This window comes from Zalophus californianus, chromosome 6 (genome assembly GCF_009762305.2).
Source record: "Zalophus californianus isolate mZalCal1 chromosome 6, mZalCal1.pri.v2, whole genome shotgun sequence".
Taxonomy (NCBI): Eukaryota; Metazoa; Chordata; class Mammalia; order Carnivora; family Otariidae; genus Zalophus; species Zalophus californianus.
The window spans coordinates 32,918,801-32,938,642 of NC_045600.1; the positions used below are offsets into that span (position 1 = coordinate 32,918,801).

Below are 19,842 nucleotides of genomic sequence, written 5' to 3' on the forward strand. Positions count from 1 at the left end.
TCGAGTTTCTTTACAATGTGTAGTTATGGCAAGAAATGCAGAGATAGCTGAACACAGCCTGGCCTTCACGTGCTTACAGTGTAATAATGTAGGAGCTAAGACAAGTAAACCAAATGAGGCAGAAAATGAAGAGCATCTGGGAAATGTACGAGACAGATCAGGAAAGGCTTCATGGGGCGCCTGGGTGGCTCAGTCAGTTAAGCATCCAACTCTTGGTTTGGGCTCAGGTCATGATCTCAGGGTTGTGAGATCTATGCCCCGAATGGAGCCTGCTTAAGATTTCTCTCTCTCCCTTTCTCCCTGCCCCTCCCCTAAAATAAATAAATAAATAATAAAAAGAAAATTAAAAAGGAAAGGCTTCATGGAAGAAGTAGCATTTAAGATGATCCTTAGAAGAGTGGTAGGAGTATGACAAGCAGAAATTTGGGGGGAGGAGGGTGTAAGGAGAGTGAGGGTAGGAGAAGGACGAAAAGTGCAGAATTAGAACATCTGAGCAAAGGCACAGGGTCAAAAATTGCAGGGCATGATTAGGGGCCTGGAAGTGGTTTAATTTGAAAGAACAGAGGGTGTTCATAGAGAGGTAGTAAAAGGTAGGATTGAAATGGGCAATTTATGGACAAGGCCTTGAATTCTGCGGTAGGGAAAGTGTACTTGGTCGGCATGAAGGACCATGAAAGATTTTGGAGTGTTCTTTAGAATATTAATTCAGCAGCAGTGTGTCCAGGCTTGAAGCTGAGACTTCTCCAGCAAGGGGCCTGTCAGTCCAACCAGCAATAAGGAGGACCTGCACTACTGGGAAAAAGGAGGGAACATGTGGACATTCCCAAGAAGTAGGTAACACATGAACACAGCTGCCTTCTTCCAAGTATGGTGACAGAAGCTAGCATTGCCACTTAGAACATCTGAAATCTTTAGTTTCACTCCTGCTTTGCCCTGGAAGTTTGGCTCCCTCCTCCAGTATATTTCAAGCCTGGTGAGCTGGGAAGAATAATTCCTGCCGTCCAACGACATTTGAAGAATGCTTTGGTCCCTGAGCTCACTATGTTTTTCTCTCTTCTTCCACCCTGTCTAGTCCCCCAGTGCCTCCCTGTGCATTGCCATCCTGAACCTGCACCGGGACAGCATTGCCTGTGGCCACCAGCTGATTGAGCACTGCTGCAGGCTGTCCCAGGGCCTCACCAACCCCGAGGTGGATGCAGGGCTGCTCACAGACATCATGAAGCAGCTGCTCTTCAGTGCCAAGATGATGTTCGTCCAAGCCGGCCGGAGCCAGGACCTCGCTCTTTGTGACAGGTAAATGGGAGTGAGTCTTGGTTCTTTTACATGGTCATTGTTTCTGTCTGGCTTCTTCTCCTGGCCCCACGATGAGTTCTCACATCACCATCCTCTCTCAGAAGATGCACTGAAAATGTTTTGTATCTCAGTTTGATGACAGTGAAATGCTGCTACCAGATCACGAGTGGTCTTCCTCTTGACAGCCTGTGTCCTCTTTCCCTGGGTAGCTCCTCAAAGCAGAGTGTTCTCTAGCTCTGCCCAGTCAGAAGGAAAGTCAAGACTTTGGTTAATTTGAAATTAAAATCAATTTAGGGGAGCACCTTTAGTCTCTATGGAACTTTCTTGCTTTTAAAGAAAAACGTGTCCTCCCTAAATGTCCAGTGCTTAGCCTTGGCTGGACCTCTAACCCAGTCTTGACCAGATCCAGAGTGTAGCCTCAGAAGTACTGGGTAACAGATCTATAAAGCACACTGGGGACTGGTCTGTCCCTGTGTCACAGATAGGAATCTGAGTCATAAAATACAAGTGTCTGTGGAAAAGGTATGATTAGGCCTCAGGCCCTGTACAACCTGCTCTGCCTCCATTCTTTAACTTGACAATTGAAACTCTTAGTTCGCAGCTTATCCACCTGGATGTGTGACTCATGTTGTATGTTCTCAGCACTCAGTCCTAGCCAGATTTGGGAGCAGAGAGTGTAATTTTCTTTGAAGTGTAAGTGCCTCGGGCACTTGTTCAGTGTATTTGCCTGCAACTCCCAAGACAGCAGAGCGAGTGCAGTGAATCTCCTCTACAGTACTTCCTAGCTCTGTAACCTTGGACAAGTCTGTTAACTGCCCTGGGCCTCAGTTTCCTCCTCTGTAAAATGGGGATGTCAGTAATATTTCTAGGGCACTTAGGATAAAATGAGAGTCTCCCTGTAAAGGACTAAGAATTGAGCCTTTATACTCCAGAAATGCTAGTTTTATTATTTTCATTAACAAAACCGGAAGATTGAGAAAGGCAGGAGGAGATGGGCAGAAAGTGGAAGGAAGTTAATTTCACTCTTTCTTATCACGAGACAATAGATTCTACATCATTTTTCAAGTTAATAAATGAAGAAAGGGGTATATGTAAAAAGTTTTTCACTTTTTAAATTTTTTTTAAAGATTTTATTTATTGAGAGAGAGATTAAGAGCACACAGAGGGAGAGGGAGAAGCAATCCCAGCTGAGCAGAGAGCCCAACCTGGGGCCCCATCCCAGGACTCTGGGATCATGACCTGAGCTGAAGGCAGACGATTATCCGACTGAGCCACCTGACGCCCCAAGTAAGATTTTTTAAAATAACCATGAAGAGAACCAAAAATCTACCAATTTACCAGAAATGGAGAAGAGGGGAAAAGAACAAAAATCACTCCATATAGTAAAAAGTAGAATTTAAGGCAAAAATTAAAATATATCTAAATATATTTCAAATATTAATAATGTAAATGAGATAAAATCTTATTAAAAGAAAAAAGTATTCAGATTGGGGAACAAAACAAATTTAACATCAAGTCCTATACTTCTTTCAAAATCAAATATAAATGAACGAAATATTCACTCTAGGCTGTGGACAACAGAAATTAAGAAAGTGCTTACTTTGGAAGGATTCTCACCCTCCACATGCTGTGCACTTCTCTTGACAGTGTACAGCGATGGTTTCGAATTACACATTCTTTTTCCCCAATTCTGGATTCACACACCCATTCTAGAGGATTACTTAATTTTGTGCAGATTTGTTAAATGGTAGTGGATTCATCTCTCTTGTGATTTGCAGAGTATTTTTGCACTGTTTTTAACTCCTACTTCCTTCCAGTAGACATATAAATAAACAAATGTTTAAAAACAGAACTCACATTACCTATTAAAAATGTATAATACAGGGGCGCCTGGGTGGCTCAGTCGTTAAGTACCTGCCTTCAGCTCAGGTCATGATCCCAGGGTCCTGGGATGGAGCCCCACATCGGTCTCCTTGCTCAGTGGGAAGCCTGCTTCTCTTTCTCCCACTCCCCCTGTTTGTGTTCCCTCTCTTCGCTTTGTCTCTCTCTGTCAAATAGATAAATATTTTAAAAATTTATAATACATTGTGATACCAAATTTGCTTTTACAGTGTGTACCCTCCCTTACCCCATTCCCACTAAGTTGAAAATGACTGATGTACTGAATCCCTTTCCAGGGAAATAAGCAGATAAGTCAGAATCCACAGGTTTTTTTGACTAGAATATAACATATGTTGCATAATATATTTACTATGTAATATATATTGTGTAATATGTACAATTGCATTCAAGAACTTTGAGTGTAGGACTGTTTCAGGCAGCACTGGACAGAACGACCCAGTTCTCTGGGCTCTCTGTTGCTATAAGATTTTTGCAATCACCAGGTATCAGGAGTGAGATCAAAAGTCGCAGTGCTAGTGGCCTGTAGCAAGGACCTATTCTTAGGGAGTCGATGTCAAATCCAGGAGACTAGAATCCAGGTGATTGCTCAGCAGCATCTCCAGGCAGTGGTAGTGATGTGAACTCTTTACTGGCCAGGAGTACAGGCCATGTACTCTCTCCCAAGCAAACCGGGTTCTGAAGAACCAAAAAGCAAGTAATTGTGAGCATCCCTACCTTGAGTATTAATATCTAACATTTAATGAGTACCTTCAAAATTCTAGACTTAATCCTAAGGCCTTTTACTTGAGCTGTTTCATTTTATCCTTAAAATTCTGTTACTGTATCCATTTTACAGATGAGTAAATTGAGGCAGAGAAGTTAACTAACTTGCCTAGGGTGATAGAGCTGCTGAGTGATGGAATTGAATTCAGAGTCTGACTCCAGAGCCTTCTCTCACAGTGTTTATGTACCCCTCAACTCTCATTTTCACATTTCACATTGGAATTGAAATAGAAAACTTGTAAGCCTGGGTGGCTCAGGCTTGAAGCAGGCCCTGCATCGGGCTCCCTGCCTCTGCCTACCATGCCCCCTGCTTGTACTCTTCCTCCCGCTCTCGCTCTCTCTCTTCAAATAAATAAATTGATTAAATTAAATCTAAAAAAAAAAAGAAAAAGAAAACTTGTAAGCAGCAACTATTTTTAGTAAGATTCTGTGGAGCCTCATTGCCTTGCCCCTTCCCTCCCTGTAGCTACATCAGCAAGGTGGATGTGCTGAATATCTTAGTTGCTGCTTCTTATCGCCACGTGCCACCTCTGGACCAGATCCTGCAGCCGGCTGCAGTAACCAGGCTAAGGAACCAGCTTTTGGAAGCTGAGTACTACCAACTGGGTGTTGAGGTAAGACGAAGACAAAGCTTACTTGTGCCCACCTGTAGTGAGTTGCCTTTGCCTACCCTTGCAAACGGCTGTTGTCATCTCTCAGTTGCCTTTGGCCATGAGAAAGTAGCAAGGGCATGACAAGTTTGCCAGTTGGCAGTAATGGTAGGTGGGGTGATGGGGAAGGAAGATGATTGGCAGTAATGGGAAAGAACAGATCTTTGGGACTTCCAGGCCTGGATTTAGGTACTTCTCACTAAAAGGAGCAATTTTTCTTCCAGATCTCCACAAAGACTGGCCTCGATCCCACTGGAGCGTGGCACGCTTGGGGCATGGCCTGCCTCAAAGCTGGGAACCTCACTGCTGCACGGGAGAAGTTTAGTCGCTGTCTGAAGCCTCCTTTTGACCTCAATCAGCTGAGTCATGGCTCAAGACTGGTACAGGATGTGGTTGAGTACCTGGAGTCCACAGTGAGGCCACTCCTATCCTTGGTAAGAACATAGCAGGGGGAGGGTCAGTTCAGGGAGGAAGGTGGCCCAGGAGCAGTAATGACCTGGGAAAAGGATCAGCTTCCACTCAACGTATAGTGGCAGTCCTGGCTCAGAGCTGCCAGGTTTAGATTTCGCTCATTCCATTATACATAATTAGCCAGTAACCATATATGGTTAGATAAGTAATACAAAGTCAATTTAAAAAAAAAAAGCAAAGACGGAAAAGTATTTTTAAAATGATAAAAATGACATTTAATCCCATATCCAGACTTAAGTAGTGTTCAGATTTTGGTGAATTTTCTATGTTATGTTTTTGAATGAAACAGTATTATAATATGGAGAATTTTGTATCCTGCCTGTTTTTCTGCCCTTCAAACTGTATTGTAAGGCTACTTCCACACCCCTAAATATTCTTTGAAAGCAATATTTTCAGAGGCTGCTGAGAATTTACTGAGTTTTTCTTTTGCGCTCTCTCCTGTCAGCAAGATGATGATTACTTTGCTACTTTGAAAGAACTGGAAGTTACCCTTCGGACCCAGAGCCTCTCCCTGGAGGTGATTCCTGAAGGGAAGATCATGAACAACACCTCCTACCAAGAATGCCTCTTCTACCTGCATAACTATAGCACCAACCTGGCCATCATCAGCTTCTACATGAGGCACAGCTGCCTGCGGGAAGCCTTGCTCCACCTCCTCAACAAGGTGGGACACACAGACCTACCCCTCAAAGTGCAGGACCTTCGGCTGGCCCACTCAGCTTTAAGGGCCATTGGTGGGGCGGGGGGGGTTGGTAAATCCCCTGAAACTTAACACAGTGTTGAGCTATGAGATCATCTCTGGCAGAGTCAGGTCAAAATGGAAAATTCTGTCCATCCAAATTATGATTTGATACATGGGCAATAAGTCTTAACCTGGATCCAGATTGCCCTTCTGATTGGTGATGACAAATTTCATCCCTTCTCCCAAAACATAAAGCAGAATCAAATCGTAGTTGAGAGCATGATCTCTGGAATTAGTTGGTTGGTATAAGTGGTGTGACCTTGACCAAATTGCTTTACCTCTCTGTTTCTACACACCTCCCCACCTGCCCTGGGACTGTGTCCCACTGCGACTTAGCTGCTAATCCACCTAGAGTTGTTACAAGGGCCAGGAAACACCCATGATCCTCTATTTGGGCCCCAGATATCTAATGGAAGGAGAGTGTGCTCTCCTTTTTTCTCTCTGACCTCCTCTATCCTCCTCCCAAGGGGGCAGAGGCACCTCTGAAGTGCATTACTTCTTTGGAGCCATTGTTAAGCAAAATCAGGATTCTGTTTCACCATGACCCTTTGGCATTCATTTTTTATCAGAATGTTCTCCATGAATACTTTCTGAGGAATTGGCTGATCTTTACCAAATTTCATAGGAAATTAAAGGAGTTCAATACTTTAATTTCAATCTGCTGCCCTAATTCAAAATGGCAGCCAATGAAAGTTTACAAATGGACATATCTTCTAGGATTACTCCAAGTGAAGTCAACTGTTCACAGTCATGATAACCATCCCCTACAGGGTAACTACTAACTGGGTTCCAAAAATAAAGTAAGAGTTATTTTACTTAGAGTTTAACTGCTAATTTTTTCCTTTTCCTCTGTTTCTAAATGAGTTTTAGGGTAAAGCTGCTTCTCCCAAGCACAGATTGAGAGTGGAAATCAACCAGTTCTGTTTCTTCTAACTGTTGACTAGTCCAGAGAGTTAAGCAGCTTACTTACTTATCTTGGTAGAAGCTGACAACAGCATTACCCTGCTTTACATTTGTCAGAGCTAGGAAAGAAGCCTTCTTTTTATCTCCTATAATCATGGTAACCCTTGAACTGAAATATCTTAATTCTCAAGCAGGTGGGGAACAACAGAAAAACACATTGTGAAAATTCCAACTAAATGGCTAGAGCCTGGAAGCTGTTCTTTTGCTAGCTTCATTCCCTGCCCTTTTCACCCCTTTACCTGTCACACTGCCCGAGAGTGAGCTTTCTAAAACATAATACATGTTATTTATGTTATTTATAGTTCATGTTATCCTCCTCTCCAAAAGACCCTCAGGAGATCCCCGAGGCCACAAGATGAAGTCCAAATTCCTTAGCATGCATACAGGACCCACCAAGGTCAGGCCCCCTTATTTCTCCCGTTTATTTTCACTGCAAGGGCTATATATGCCCTACATTCCAGACTTACCAAATTATTTAAATTTTCCGATTGTACGTTGCCATTTCTGACCTCCATGAACCTGCATGTGCTGTCCCCCTAACCTAGAATACCCTGCCCCTCTTCGTTTTCTTGGAAAACTCTGTTTATCCTTTCAAACCCTCTCTGTTGAGCATTCATAGAACGCACAAGCAACATTAGGCACCTCTTCCTGTATACACCACTGTATCTAGAATACAGCTCTGTTATTGCATTTATCCTATGCATTGCAACTGTTTGTTTACAACTATCATCCTTTCTGGACCAAGAAAGCTTATATTTTACTTCTCTGTGTCTTCTGATGCCAGACCTAGAGCCAGTTATGAATGAATGAATGAGTAGGTAAATAGATGAAATGGAAGTTTTTAATGTATTGCTCTTCTGAGAAATTTCACCTTCCTATGGAGCTGATTCCCCTGCCTTTTAAAATCCGTCCTGAAACTTTTAGATTAGGTCTGGGTTTCTGAGTTAGGAACAGCCAGAATCAGGAAAGGAGTCCTCACCCACCGTGGATGTTGTGAAAACTCAGAACTCCTCCAGTTCTAAACAGCCCGTACCCAGTGCTACAAGGCCAACATGGTTATCCTAACATAAGTTTATGGCCATTCTTTACCCTCCATTAGTTATTCATAGTCCAAAGTCTAAATGCCCAGGTGATTTTTTTTTCTATGACTATGTAATTCAGGGGGTTTTGGTTTTGTTTTTTTTTTTTTAAGATTTTTATTTATTTACTTGACAGAGACAGTGTGAGAGAGGGAATACAAGCAGGAGGAGTGGGAGAGGGAGAAGCAGGCTTCCCACTGAGCAGGGAGCCCAAGGTGGGGCTCGATCCCAGGACCGTACGATCATGACCTGGGCAGACGCTCAATGACTGAGCCACCCAGGCACCCCGGAGTTTGGGTTTATGATACAGCGTCTCTGAACCACAGATGAGCTTCAGAAGGGAGGGGATTAGTATGTGTGTGCACCTTCCTGAGGAGTTGGTCCATAATTTCTATCACTTACTTGTTTATCCAAGAAATACTTGTTAAAAAGCCAAGGACTGCTCTAGGCACTGTGAAAAAAAATAGACAAAAATATCTGCTCTCATAAAACTTACATTATAGCAGGGAGACAGACAATAAACAGGATAAATAATATCTATAGTATAGATGATGAGTAATAAGAAAAATAAAGCAAGGGAGAGGGCAGGGATGGATTGGGCAGTTTTAGAACGGATGCCCAGGGAAGGGGACACTCAGTAAAGGCCTAAAGGAGGTGGGGAGTGAGCCAGGCAGATTATGGAGGAAGCACAGTCCGGGCGAAGGGCATAGCAAGGGCAAGGGCCAAGGTGACTTGAGCAGAACGAGCTGGGAAAAGCATAGGAGCAGATAAGGTCAGAAAGGTAATGGGCCCAATCATACGGGGGTCATATAGGACCTTGTGGACGTTGTGAAGGCTTGGACTTTATGCTGAGTGAGGAAAACCATTGGAAGATTTTGAGCAGAGGAATGACATGATGTGACTTAACGTTTTACCAAAATCACTCAGGTTTGATTGGTTGGCATTAGCCAAAAAAAGAGGCGGGACAGAAGGTAGTAGACGAGGAAGCTACTGCAATAATTCAGGCAAGTGGTAACAATGACTTGGCCAGGGCTGGACAGTGAGGTGGTGAGAAGTGGCCAAATAGATACAGATTCTGTGTGTATGTTGATGGTAGAACCAGCAGAATTTGCTAATGAATTTGATATTGGGTGCTGATGCAGGGGGCGGCAGATTTGACTAAATTTTTGACCTGAACACCTAGAAAAACGAAATTGCCGTCTGAGAAAGGAAAGACTACAGAAAGAAGAGGTTTGGAAGAAACCACCAGGAGCATAGTTTTAGGTGTATCAAGTGTACGAGACACCCAACAGGACATTTTGAGTAGGCAGTTGGATATAAGTTGGATATCTACTTCTGGAATTCAGGAGGAATGAACAAGGTGGAAATAGGGATTTATGCATAATCAGCAAATAGATTTAAAGCCATGAGATTATGGGGCGCCTGGGTGGCTCAATCGGTTAAGCATCTGCCTTCGGCTGAGGTCATGATCCCAGGGTCCTGGGATCGAGCTCTGCGTCAGACTCCCTGCTCAGTGGGGAGCCTGCTTCTCCCTCTTCCTCTGCCTGCCACTCTGCCTACTTGTGCTCTCTATCTCTCTGTCAAATAAATAAATAAAATCTTAAAAAAAAATAAAGCCATGAGATTATATGAAATCACCAAAAGAGTGAGTATAGAAAGAAAAGAGAACAGGTTCCTCCTAAGCCCTGAGGAAATTAGGAGAAATCAGCAAAGAAGATTGAGAAGGAGTAGCTGGAGAAGTAGAAAGAAAACCTGCAAAGGGTGGTGTCCTAGAAGACAAATAAAATTTTTCAAGGAGGAGGAAGCCATCAGCTGTAGCAAAAGCTCCTGATAGTTCAGGTGGAAAACAAGAGAGAGATTTTTAGATGTAACAATTTAGAGCTCATTGGTGACATAAGGGGCAGTTTCGGTGGAGTGGTAGGTGCAAAAGCTAGATAAGAATGGGTTTAAGAGACAATCACAGAAGAAAAATCAGAAACGGGGAGTGTAGATGACTTGTTCAAGGAGACTTTCTACTCAGCAAAGGAGAGAAGTGGAGCAGTCACTAGAGTGGGATTCTCCCATGTCTGTGACATAAAAAAGCTAAGAAGCACCACTATAGAAGGAAGCCTAAGGTGTGAGAGTAGAAGGAAATCTAGGTGGGTCCCAGACAGTGCCAGAAGCAGGCTCAAGACTTGACTTTTTGCCTTGCCCTGTTCTAGGAGAGTCCTCCAGAAGTCTTCATAGAAGGCATTTTCCAGCCAAGCTATAAAAGTGGGAAGCTACACACTTTGGAGAACTTGCTAGAGTCCATTGATCCAACCTTAGAGAGCTGGGGAAAGTACTTGATAGCTGCCTGCCAACATTTACAGAAGAAGAACTATTACCACATTCTATACGAGCTGCAGCAGTTTATGAAGGTAATAGCCCCTTCCTGCCCTCTACCTCTGTTGATGACACCCTGCCATGCGGGGAGACTGTGCAAGATGAGGGAACAAGACTGTCATTGGGTCCCTGGCCTCACTCTTAGACCAACCCTAGAGCAAATCCATGTGGCTCTCTAGCATTGTTGAATAACATTAGGATTTCCATCCCCATCCCAAAGAGGCAAACCTTAACCTTGTCAATAAGAGCATTCTTCAGAATTCAAGGAACGTGAAGGTGAAAAAGAGGTCTGTGGCAATTTTAAGATAAGCGTAAGGCATGAATGCAGAATTCATAAGGAATGATGGAGAAGTGTTTTTAGAGAAGATGTATGAAGGAGAGGGAATGAGTGTCTCCCAATCTGTCCGAGGGTTGCAAACACTAAATCACAGAAAAATTGAACCACTCAAAGCCAAAGTGAGAGCGAAGCCAAGCTGAATGGAGAATCAGAAGTATCCTTTTTGAAGATCTCTTCTGTGGTGGAATAAAGTCCTCACGGGAGCTCAGCCAGTCAGTTTTTTGCTTTAGGATCCCTTGGGCTTAGGAGTAACTGATACAAAATAGTTGTGCAGCTGGTGACAGAAGTGGATGCTGGCAACCAGGTTTCATGGGTGGAAATCAGGTCAGAATTCTCCTTACACCATACCCTCCAGTATCCCTGATCTCATTTGACCTGAATGTTCATTTTCCTCTTCTAGGACCAAGTCCGGGCCGCCATGACCTGTATCCGGTTCTTCAGTCACAAAGCGAAGACTTACACAGAACTGGGAGAGAAGCTCTCGTGGCTGCTTAAGGCCAAGGACCACCTGAAGATCTATCTCCAAGATACCTCCCGAAGCACCCGAAGGAAGAAAACCACCTTCTTCCAAAAGAAGATGACTGCAGCTGATGTGTCAAGGTAGCCCGAGGCTCGGGGAACAGTTAGAGTGGGCCGAAGAGCTGGAATGGGGTGTCTCTTGGTGATGAAGCCATTCTTGTCCGTTCCTGAACCCTTGAAAGAGAACCACACATCTAAAGGGAATCATTCCTGGGGCGCCTGGGTGGCTCAGTCGTTAAGCGTCTGCCTTTGGCTCAGGTCATGATCCCAGTGTCCTGGGATCGAGCCCCGCATTGGGCTCCATGCTCCGAGGGAAGTCTGCTTCTCCCTCTCCCTGTGTGTGTGCACGCTCTCTCTCTGTCTCTCTCTCAAATAAATAAGTAAAGTCTGTAAAAATAAATAAAGGGAATCATTCCTGAGTGACAGTTGCCAGTATAAGCCTGGAGAACCTACAGAGGAGCTTGTAGGAGAAGAGAGCGGGGGACGTATCAGGATCAGACCCCTTCCAAAAAGCAGGCAAAAGAGGTCCTGCGAGATGTTGGCCTGCCCCCGTCTCCATCTTCCTCTCACGCTCCTCCCTTCTCCCTTGCTGAGCAGCAGTCACGCTGGCCTCTTGGGGGCTCCTCCACACACCAAGCCCTTCCCTCCTCTCAGTCTTTAGGCTGCCTTATCCATTCACTCCCTCTGCTTACAACACAGCATCTAAAGTAAATGCTACACCCCGCCTTTATCGCTTTTGTAGGCCCAGTTGCTAAATATTTTATGTGTTCGTTCATTATTCATCTCTCTTCTAGCCTGTGAACTCTGTGAGGGCAGGGTTCGTGTCCCTTTTGACCTCAGTTGTTGTCTGCAGCACGTAGGTGCTACATAAACACTTCCTGATTCAGGGCCTGGACATTCTCCAGTCCCACGGAGCCTCTGGCCCCTCAGAGGCACCTCTGTACAGGGCACCAGACCACCCTTTTTGTCTTGTTGTAACTGCTCGGAGAGTATTTTGGATCTCTTCTTCCTCCATATCATTTCTTTTGCCTTTTCCAATGCCATCTTCTCATGGTGTCTCAGTACCCCGGCTCAAGTCACTCCTGAAGCCCCTCATGAGGCTCACCTGTGCATCTCCTGTCACCATAGGCACATGAATACACTTCAGCTGCAGATGGAAGTGACCAGGTTCTTACATCGGTGTGAAAGTGCTGGGACCTCGCAGATCACCACTTTGCCTCTGCCAACTCTCTTTGGAAATAACCACATGAAAATGGATGTTGCCTGCAAGGTACATTCGAATGTTTCAAACCTCTGACAGACTGTTCTTATCTTTCAGAAGTTTATCACAATTGTTATCGTCTAGTTAGTAGTTCAGTTGTTCGTTTGAAGGCTGACTTCCCACTAGAATGTGAGCCACAGAAGGCTGGAGATCAAGTCCATTTTGATTACTCTTGTATCCCTAGTGCCTGGCACTGAGTAGAGTCTCAACAAATACTTGTTGAGTAAATGGGGGCCCTCTTTCTTGATAGAGGGGCTACTCCGTAATTATTGCCTCTTTAAGCACATTTCCCTCTCCTTTGCAGGTCATGCTAGGAGGGAAAAATGTGGAAGATGGTTTTGGAATTGCATTCCGTGTTCTGCAGGTATGACTTGAATCACTCAAGATGGATGGAACTGACCACAGTTCATGAGAGGTTATTCTTCAGAAAACTTTTATCCCAAGGGAAGCAGATACACATATATGTCACAAATGAAGTCAAGGTGGCTGTTACAGAACTGTGTCAGATTCAAGATTCTCGGGCACTTTGCCAGAAGCCAAGTAACCAATGACAAATTCATCAAGAGCTATCAAATAAAGACCTGAAACCGGGTTCCCCACAGCTGTTCCCCTGCACAGCCTCTCCTTGCCCTCTGTGGGGAGCATGGCTGAAGGAAGCGGCAGGGGGCTGGCGGGGGTCCTGTGCAGCAGGAAGGGCCATCAGCATCAAGGACTGCCCCTCCATCCATCCCTAGGAGTTGGCTCAAGGAGTACCTTTCCTGTGCTTGTGGTCAGAGGACGCAGGTGCGACTGTGGCACTGGAGCAGAGTCTGGAGCAGGGCACTGAAACCACAAGGGTCAGAGTTTCTCCAGACTACCCCCCACCACCACCCCCCGCGCTGGCCCTCTCCAGACAGTTCCACAGAGATACCCTAAGGACCATCACTCTCTGGGCAAGTGGGGTCTGGAACACATTGTGTGTGTCTCGAGGATCAATGGCTTCATGAGTGATCAGACTGATTCCTTTCTTTTCCACCCATTTCAGTGTTGGAAACAGCTCTCCACACCCAGATACTCCTGGTGGACCAGAGCCACACTTCCTCTCAGACTCTGTCAAGGATTATCATAGATCAGGCTCAAAGTGTTTATCTGGTAGTTTCTAGCAAAGCAGTCTTTTGGTGAATTGGTCTGTTTCCAAATACTAAGGCATCTCTTGGCAGAGCACCAAGTGTCCATAGCAGCAAATACCAATTCCCAACATCCCTTTCCTAAGACAAAGGTGGCTCATTAGAAGAACGAACTGGCCTTGGGAATTTGATTAGAATATTTTCAGAAAGTGGCATGGCATTAAGTGAGGTATATCATGTTAGATATCAAGGTTACATTGTTTACGGTTGCTTCCTGAAATGTCTGCCTCATTCCAAAGAGGAACTTCCTGCTTGTTTTTGTTTGTGTGTCATATGACTATTTTCTACTGTGACTGCAATCAATATGGCTTATCTATACCAAGCAGAGTGGGGGCTTTTTAAATGTTGCCTTCCTTCCTACTGCCGGTGTCCCCTGCTCCCCTAAGCCCCTCGTTCTGTGTTCTCTTCTAGGACTTCCAGCTGGACGCCGCTGCCACCTACTGCAGAGCTGCCCGGCAGTTGGTGGAGAGGGAGAAATACAGCGACATACAGCAACTTCTCAAGTGTGTCAGTGAGTCAGGCATGGCGGCCAAGAGTGATGGGGACACCATCCTTCTGAACTGCTTGGAAGCATTCAAGAGAATTCCACCCCAGGTACGCTCACTCCTGTACCTCTTGGTTCTTCCATCTATTTCATTGTCTTCACATCCCCCCTCTTGCTTTTTCTGTTCCCCACGATATAATGTATTGAAATTCCGCAGGATCCCTTTATCTTTTTGATTCCTCTGTACTAATGGTCTCACCCAAATCAACCCTTCCCTGGAAAGAAGATTCGTGCTTATAACCTCTATCCCTGGAAGGCGTCCCTCAATATCCACTGTCTAACATGTGCACCTGTGGACAGACCCATTTGAGCTTCTCCCTATGATTGTAGAGGAGGTCAGGATGGGTCTGCAGATGGTCTTTGAGCCTGTTGCCTATGAAATTGTCCCCCTGTGGCTTCTTCGTGGGGTAAACAGAGCCATATCCATGTGTGAAGGCCAAGGACAGTCCTCTCAGGAGCTGTTCTTTCTCCTCAAATTCCCAAACCTAGTGTTAATCATTAGATTTCCTTTGGTGCTCTTATAGCCGAAGTTGAGTTTAAAAAGAGAACAAGCAGGCTGAGGCTGGATTGGGCCTCAGCTGCCACGCTGGGGACTCCTCTTCCTCCTCTTACGACCGCTCTTTCTGTTCTGCACAGGAGCTGGAGGGCCTGATCCAGGCGATACACAGTGATGACAACAAGGTGAGTAGAACTGTCTCCAAACCCTGCTCGTGTCATGAGCAGCACCTGGAGCTAAGCTTTTCACCTTTATCCCTTGCTCCCCACAACAGTTCCATTCAACCTTTATCTCCACTTCTTTGTCATCCAGAGGTGGAGCAGGGGCCCAGACAGGGGTGCAGAGGGAGAGGGTAGATAGAGCACACACAAACATTGACTTCATGAGCCTTTGTCTTCCCATTTCTTCATCTCCATTTTCATGCAGAGCTTCTCTCAGAGACCCCCTAGGAAATCCTTCACTTCCATCTTCAGGTTGACTGACTGAATGAGGTTCTCAGAGTGGGTAGGCATTTCTTTATCCTGGAGGGAAAAGGGTACAGGAAGGAAAAAACCCTACCCAGCCCTTGAGCAACAAATAGCCATTCGTGTCTCATTCTCCAAGCAGGCTACTTCCCTGCGGTCAGTGAGCTCTTCCCTGTTGAGTAGGAAACCAGTGCTTCTGCAAGGAGTACCAGGCAGAATAGAAGTACTCCCAGCTGCTCCTACTTGTGCCTAACCACACACTTGTGTCATCCACCCGCCATCTGGAGGAAGACCCACAGGCCAGCAGAAGCATAGGGAAACCAAGGCAAACTGCCCTGGCCACTAGCAGTGGGAAGATCTGCAGCTGAGTCCCTCCTGAGGAAAACTAATGTCAGGCACACGGCTTCTTATAGAAGCGCAGAACTGCTCCCCATGGTGGTATTGCTAATCCTTGGACTGAATTTGCCAGGCCTTCTTCAGTTGAGGGATTAGGGAGAACATGTTCTGAGCATTTCTTCATTTATGCTTGCAGCACCCAGATGACCTCGTATGGAAAGGATGGAATTCTAATACTCTGAATTGTAGAGAAGTAATTTTTCAGAATCATAGTGAGAATCCAGCAGCCCGGCCCGACACCCTGGTTCCCTGAGTCCCAAACTGCAGTCCTTTTCCAAGCCTTCAGTGAGCCTCCCCCTCAATAGGACAGAGGCTGTGTCCCTGGGAAAGGCATGCATTAAAATCTTGACAGTTCTTACTTTTTCAGGTCTTTTTCTCTCAACAGCTGTTCTCATGCACTTAAGTGACCTCAGGCCACAAGGTCTTGCCAAAAACCAGCCTTACTCAGTTCCTATTTCAGACTTTCTGGCAAAATGCTCTCCTTCTCTAGGTAGGAATCTTGCTTGCCCGCTTGTGATACTATGTTTAACGCACCATAGGTACTAAGTAGAGCTAAACCCCTGGGTGAGAGCAAACATCCTGGGGCAGCAGGTAGATACCCAGACAGCAGGCCTTGATCACTTAGTAAGCTTAGAGAATATCCGGCATCTTCTAGCTTTAGCAAACTATCTGTAGTTAAGCTTAGGATAGAAAGACTTCAGCGACCAAGACAAAAAAGAAGGCAGAAGGTTGAAACATGAAGAGAGAGGAGTCCCTTCCAGCCACCAGAAGGGACTGTCACAGCAGAAGGGCAGCTGCTGGTGGAAGCTCTGAGACAGCTCCTGAGGGCCTGGCTGTTGGCAGGCCTAGAACGCTGGCAAACCAGCGACGTGCTGGTGAGGTCGGGGCCAGGGAAGGCATGGTCACCTCTCTGGTCTCCACTACACTGGGGCTTTATGAGGTGGAGGCCTCCAGAATGCAAGAGAGACACCCCTCATACCAAAACTGAGGTGCCTCTGATCCAAACAGCAGAAGTCAAGTCAACGTGTGATGAGACCTTAATTAGACCTTTTCTAATGGTGTGTGTGCATGTTCCTACCTGAATTTCCAGTTACAAGATGTTAAATTCAGCAGGTCAAAACAGAAAAACAGTGAAAGGGGTATCTGTGTGTGCCCATGGTAAGGGAGAGATAGGATGTTTCATCTATTTGTTCATTCATTCATTCACTTAATGCGTATTTATTCAGTTCCTACCGCATGCCAGGCCATGCGTGCACTAGGCACAAGTACAAGAAGTAGAAAAAGCAGACACCATTCCTGTCCTCATGGAGCTTAAAATCTAGTCAAGGAAACAGACATCAATCAAATCATCACCCAAACAACTAAAATCCTAACTTGTGGGCAGTGACAGTGCTGACTCAAGCGAGGAGGAAGCTGGAGCACCCAGGGTGGTGAGGAGAGCCTCAGAAGCAATAGACAAGAGGCCAGACTCCGCCCGCCTGCCGGCTTTCTTGTTTTTGAAATTCTTAGATTATTTGTGATCATTATAAAATAACACAGTGTAATAGCTTAATGTCCAGAATATTTAAAGCGTTGCTATAATGTAATGAAAAACAAGAACACAGTAGGTGAGAAGTTGATCTTTCGTCTGCCGGGCTCTGGAACACAGCTCTGTTTGTTGCTTCATCATCCATGATGGTTTCTTTCTGGCTGTCTCTTCTGCCCCATTGCCAGGTTCAGGCCTACCTGACATGTTGCAAACTGCGTTCTGCCTACCTGATTGCCGTGAAGCAAGAGCGCTCACGCGCCACAGTCCTCGTCCAGCAGGTGCAGCAGGCCGCCAAGAGCAGCGGGGACGCAGTAGTGCAAGACATCTGCACACAGTGGCTTCTGACGAGCCACACCCGGGGTGCCCACGGCTCAGGCTCCAGGAAGTGACCATGGGCAGCAGGGCCTGAATACTGTGGAACGGGAGAGATGGAGATGATCTCTCCCTCTTTCCTCCTGTGCAGTGGGACTTCCCTGGCTCTGCCCCAGGTTGGAAAGAGCTGGATTGGACCCTACTTGCCATCTTGGGCAAGGCTAGGACCTTTCACGCCACGCAAGTGCCATGTTTCTGTAAAATTGTGGAATCTGTATGTTTGTCTGGAGATGGCCAGTTCTTTCTACCTCAGAGTGAGTGAGTGTGCGTGCAGTCTCCTGTGCACTCATGTTTACGCCTAAGCATTTCTGAACAAACAAAACATCCCCACCCAACTCCCACCAAAAAGAGGCACTTTACTTTAGACTTCTGCCAGTCTGAAAACCTTCCCTGCGTTTTGGTTCTTAACCCGGGTCATCCTGTTTGTACACAGTTCCCTCCGTGTGGAGATGCTCAGTAGCTCCTCATAACTAGAAAGGTTTTACAGAGAATTCTAGAGCAGCACCAAAAGGATTGCCTCTTATTTCTTCCTTCCCCTCCCCAAATTCAGAGCTGGCCTTGGGGCAAGTGCTACCTGTGGAATAAAACTGGTCCACGCATGTCCTGTCACAAGCACAAGGAGTTACCAGGAGTCTTTGGAAGGTAGTGTGAACAGAAGGATCCTCAGGTGCCGGCGTCTGAAAACTGGATTCACACAGTGAGGGGGTCAGAGCCCCACACACCGGCAGGCAGGGCACCGTCACATCCATCCCGCAGGGAGAGAAAAGTGAGCCTCTCCAAACAAGAATACAGGGAGGTTGCCAACAAGCACAGAGCTGGCTTCTGCGAATATCCCTGCCACAAAGAACACAGCTCCCTATTCGAGAGTGAAGAGAGAAATGGTAGCCACGATCCTAGGACTAAAATGGCTAGACTGCCTATTTGAGTTACAGTCCTGTTTGTGCCCCTTTAAAATGGTTAGGAAACCGCATCCTCTTCTCTCCTGCTTCTCCACAGTCTCAGCAGGACCCCAAGACAAAGACACAGAGGCCCAGGGTCATTGAGAGGGCAGTGCACTTCTTTGTCTTCACAGAGAGAGTCACGGGTTGGGCCTGCGGATAAGAGTCAGAACAAGGGGACAATGAATAGGTCCCCGTCCAGTTGATGGAAAACCAGGTGGAGTACTCCTTTCATACTCCCACACCAGATGCGATTTAGAAAGGGTCTGTCATCCTTAATGACTTGGCTTTGCAAATGAGGGCCCTAAGGAAAGCTCTGCAACTCTGAGCCTCCCACCAGCCAGAGCTCAGTCTGAGGATCTCACATTTGCTGCTGAGACAAACAGGAACTGGAAGCCAAAGTCGGTATCTCTGGTGCTTAGACCCTACGGATTTCTCTCTGAACCAGGTTTTTTGATAGTAAAAAAAAACAACTATTATGGGCATCTGTCAAATTCAGAGCTTTGGTCCTGTAGAGAGGAGAAAGACTGCAAAGAAAACATTAGATCTCTTTTTGGGAGAAGTTTAACAAGTGAAGTGGTTTTTCCTTCTTTGAGTCATAGAATTGTCTGTCTTCCAGGAAATGTCATTCCCTGGCATCTGCTTGCCCTTCTGAGTCTGCCTGTCCTCTTTGCACTGAACATAAGCACTTTATATGAATGGGTTGCAAATTGTGCAGCTCTCAGTTTGGGATCCTAAGACCAGAGTTTTCTGACTTTTTCCTCTAACTAGTTGAACTATAAAATAGGTGACCATTGACTGGACTGACAAAGATGAGGCTAAAGGTCTTTGAGCATCACACTGTGGTCTCCAGGGAAAAAAAAGTCCATGTTGAAGGGTTGAATGTTTTACTCCAAGCAAGCCACAATAAAGTGTCTGTCCCACCAGTTTCTTGGCTTCGTGACTTCTTTTGTGATGTCTTGCTCTTACCCTTCCCTTCCTTTTTGCCTTGTGTTCTGTGCAAACAGAAACCACGGGTGGGGGAGCTCAGATGGTCTTCAGTTCTTGAATTTTCTTGAAATGATTCCCATCATAACTAATGACTCTTTGGTTAGGATTTATCTCAAGTTTCCTATGTGTTCAAAACTGTTAGTGTACTCTCTACCACCAGAAAACTTTTTTGCTTCCATTGGGGTTGTAGGTGACAGTAGGTCACACATTCATCAGGTATAGAAAGTAAGTGAAAAAAGTCCCTCCCATCCCTGCCCCCTCAGCCCAGTGCTCTCCCAGAGGCCACCAGTGTTACCAGTTTCTAGTGTATAGTTCCAGAGCTATCTTACTGTATAAAGTAAACAGCAATGACTAAAATATTCCATGATGAAAGATATGCCATAATTATTTAACCAGTCTCTCGGATATTTTAGGTCATTGCTATCTTTCCCCACTACAAACTGTGCTGCAGTGAATTATCTGGTTCCAAATGCCCTGGACAAGGATGAAAGGATGTGTGCATTTGGCAGGTATTGCCAGTTGCCTTCCAAAGAGGTCACAGCGATGAACTCTTCCACCAGCAGTGTAGGACAGAATCCACTTTCCCGTATCCTTGCCATTGCACT

General features: G+C 45.6%; 1 protein-coding gene across 3 annotated transcripts in view; it reads left to right on the top strand.

Moving 5' to 3' along the window:
• ZFYVE26 (zinc finger FYVE-type containing 26) overlaps nt 1-19,173 on the top strand; it is a 62,879-nt gene extending 43,706 nt beyond the window's left edge. The window contains exons 32-42 of one of the 3 annotated variants that reach the window (XM_027568932.2): nt 1,073-1,293; nt 4,424-4,571; nt 4,832-5,041; nt 5,524-5,742; nt 10,064-10,261; nt 10,964-11,163; nt 12,211-12,352; nt 12,648-12,707; nt 13,921-14,103; nt 14,690-14,734; nt 17,123-19,173. In XM_027568932.2, the coding sequence (XP_027424733.1) occupies nt 1,073-1,293; nt 4,424-4,571; nt 4,832-5,041; nt 5,524-5,742; nt 10,064-10,261; nt 10,964-11,163; nt 12,211-12,352; nt 12,648-12,707; nt 13,921-14,103; nt 14,690-14,734; nt 17,123-17,326 (1,830 nt within the window). In that variant the 3' untranslated portion in view covers nt 17,327-19,173. Of the gene's footprint in view, nt 1-1,072; nt 1,294-4,423; nt 4,572-4,831; nt 5,042-5,523; nt 5,743-10,063; nt 10,262-10,963; nt 11,164-12,210; nt 12,353-12,647; nt 12,708-13,920; nt 14,104-14,689; nt 14,735-15,545; nt 17,103-17,122 lie in introns of those variants that run through there. The other 2 variants (XM_027568934.2, XM_027568933.2) reach the window with 2 other exon arrangements.
• The last annotated feature ends 669 nt before the right edge of the window (nt 19,174-19,842 follow it).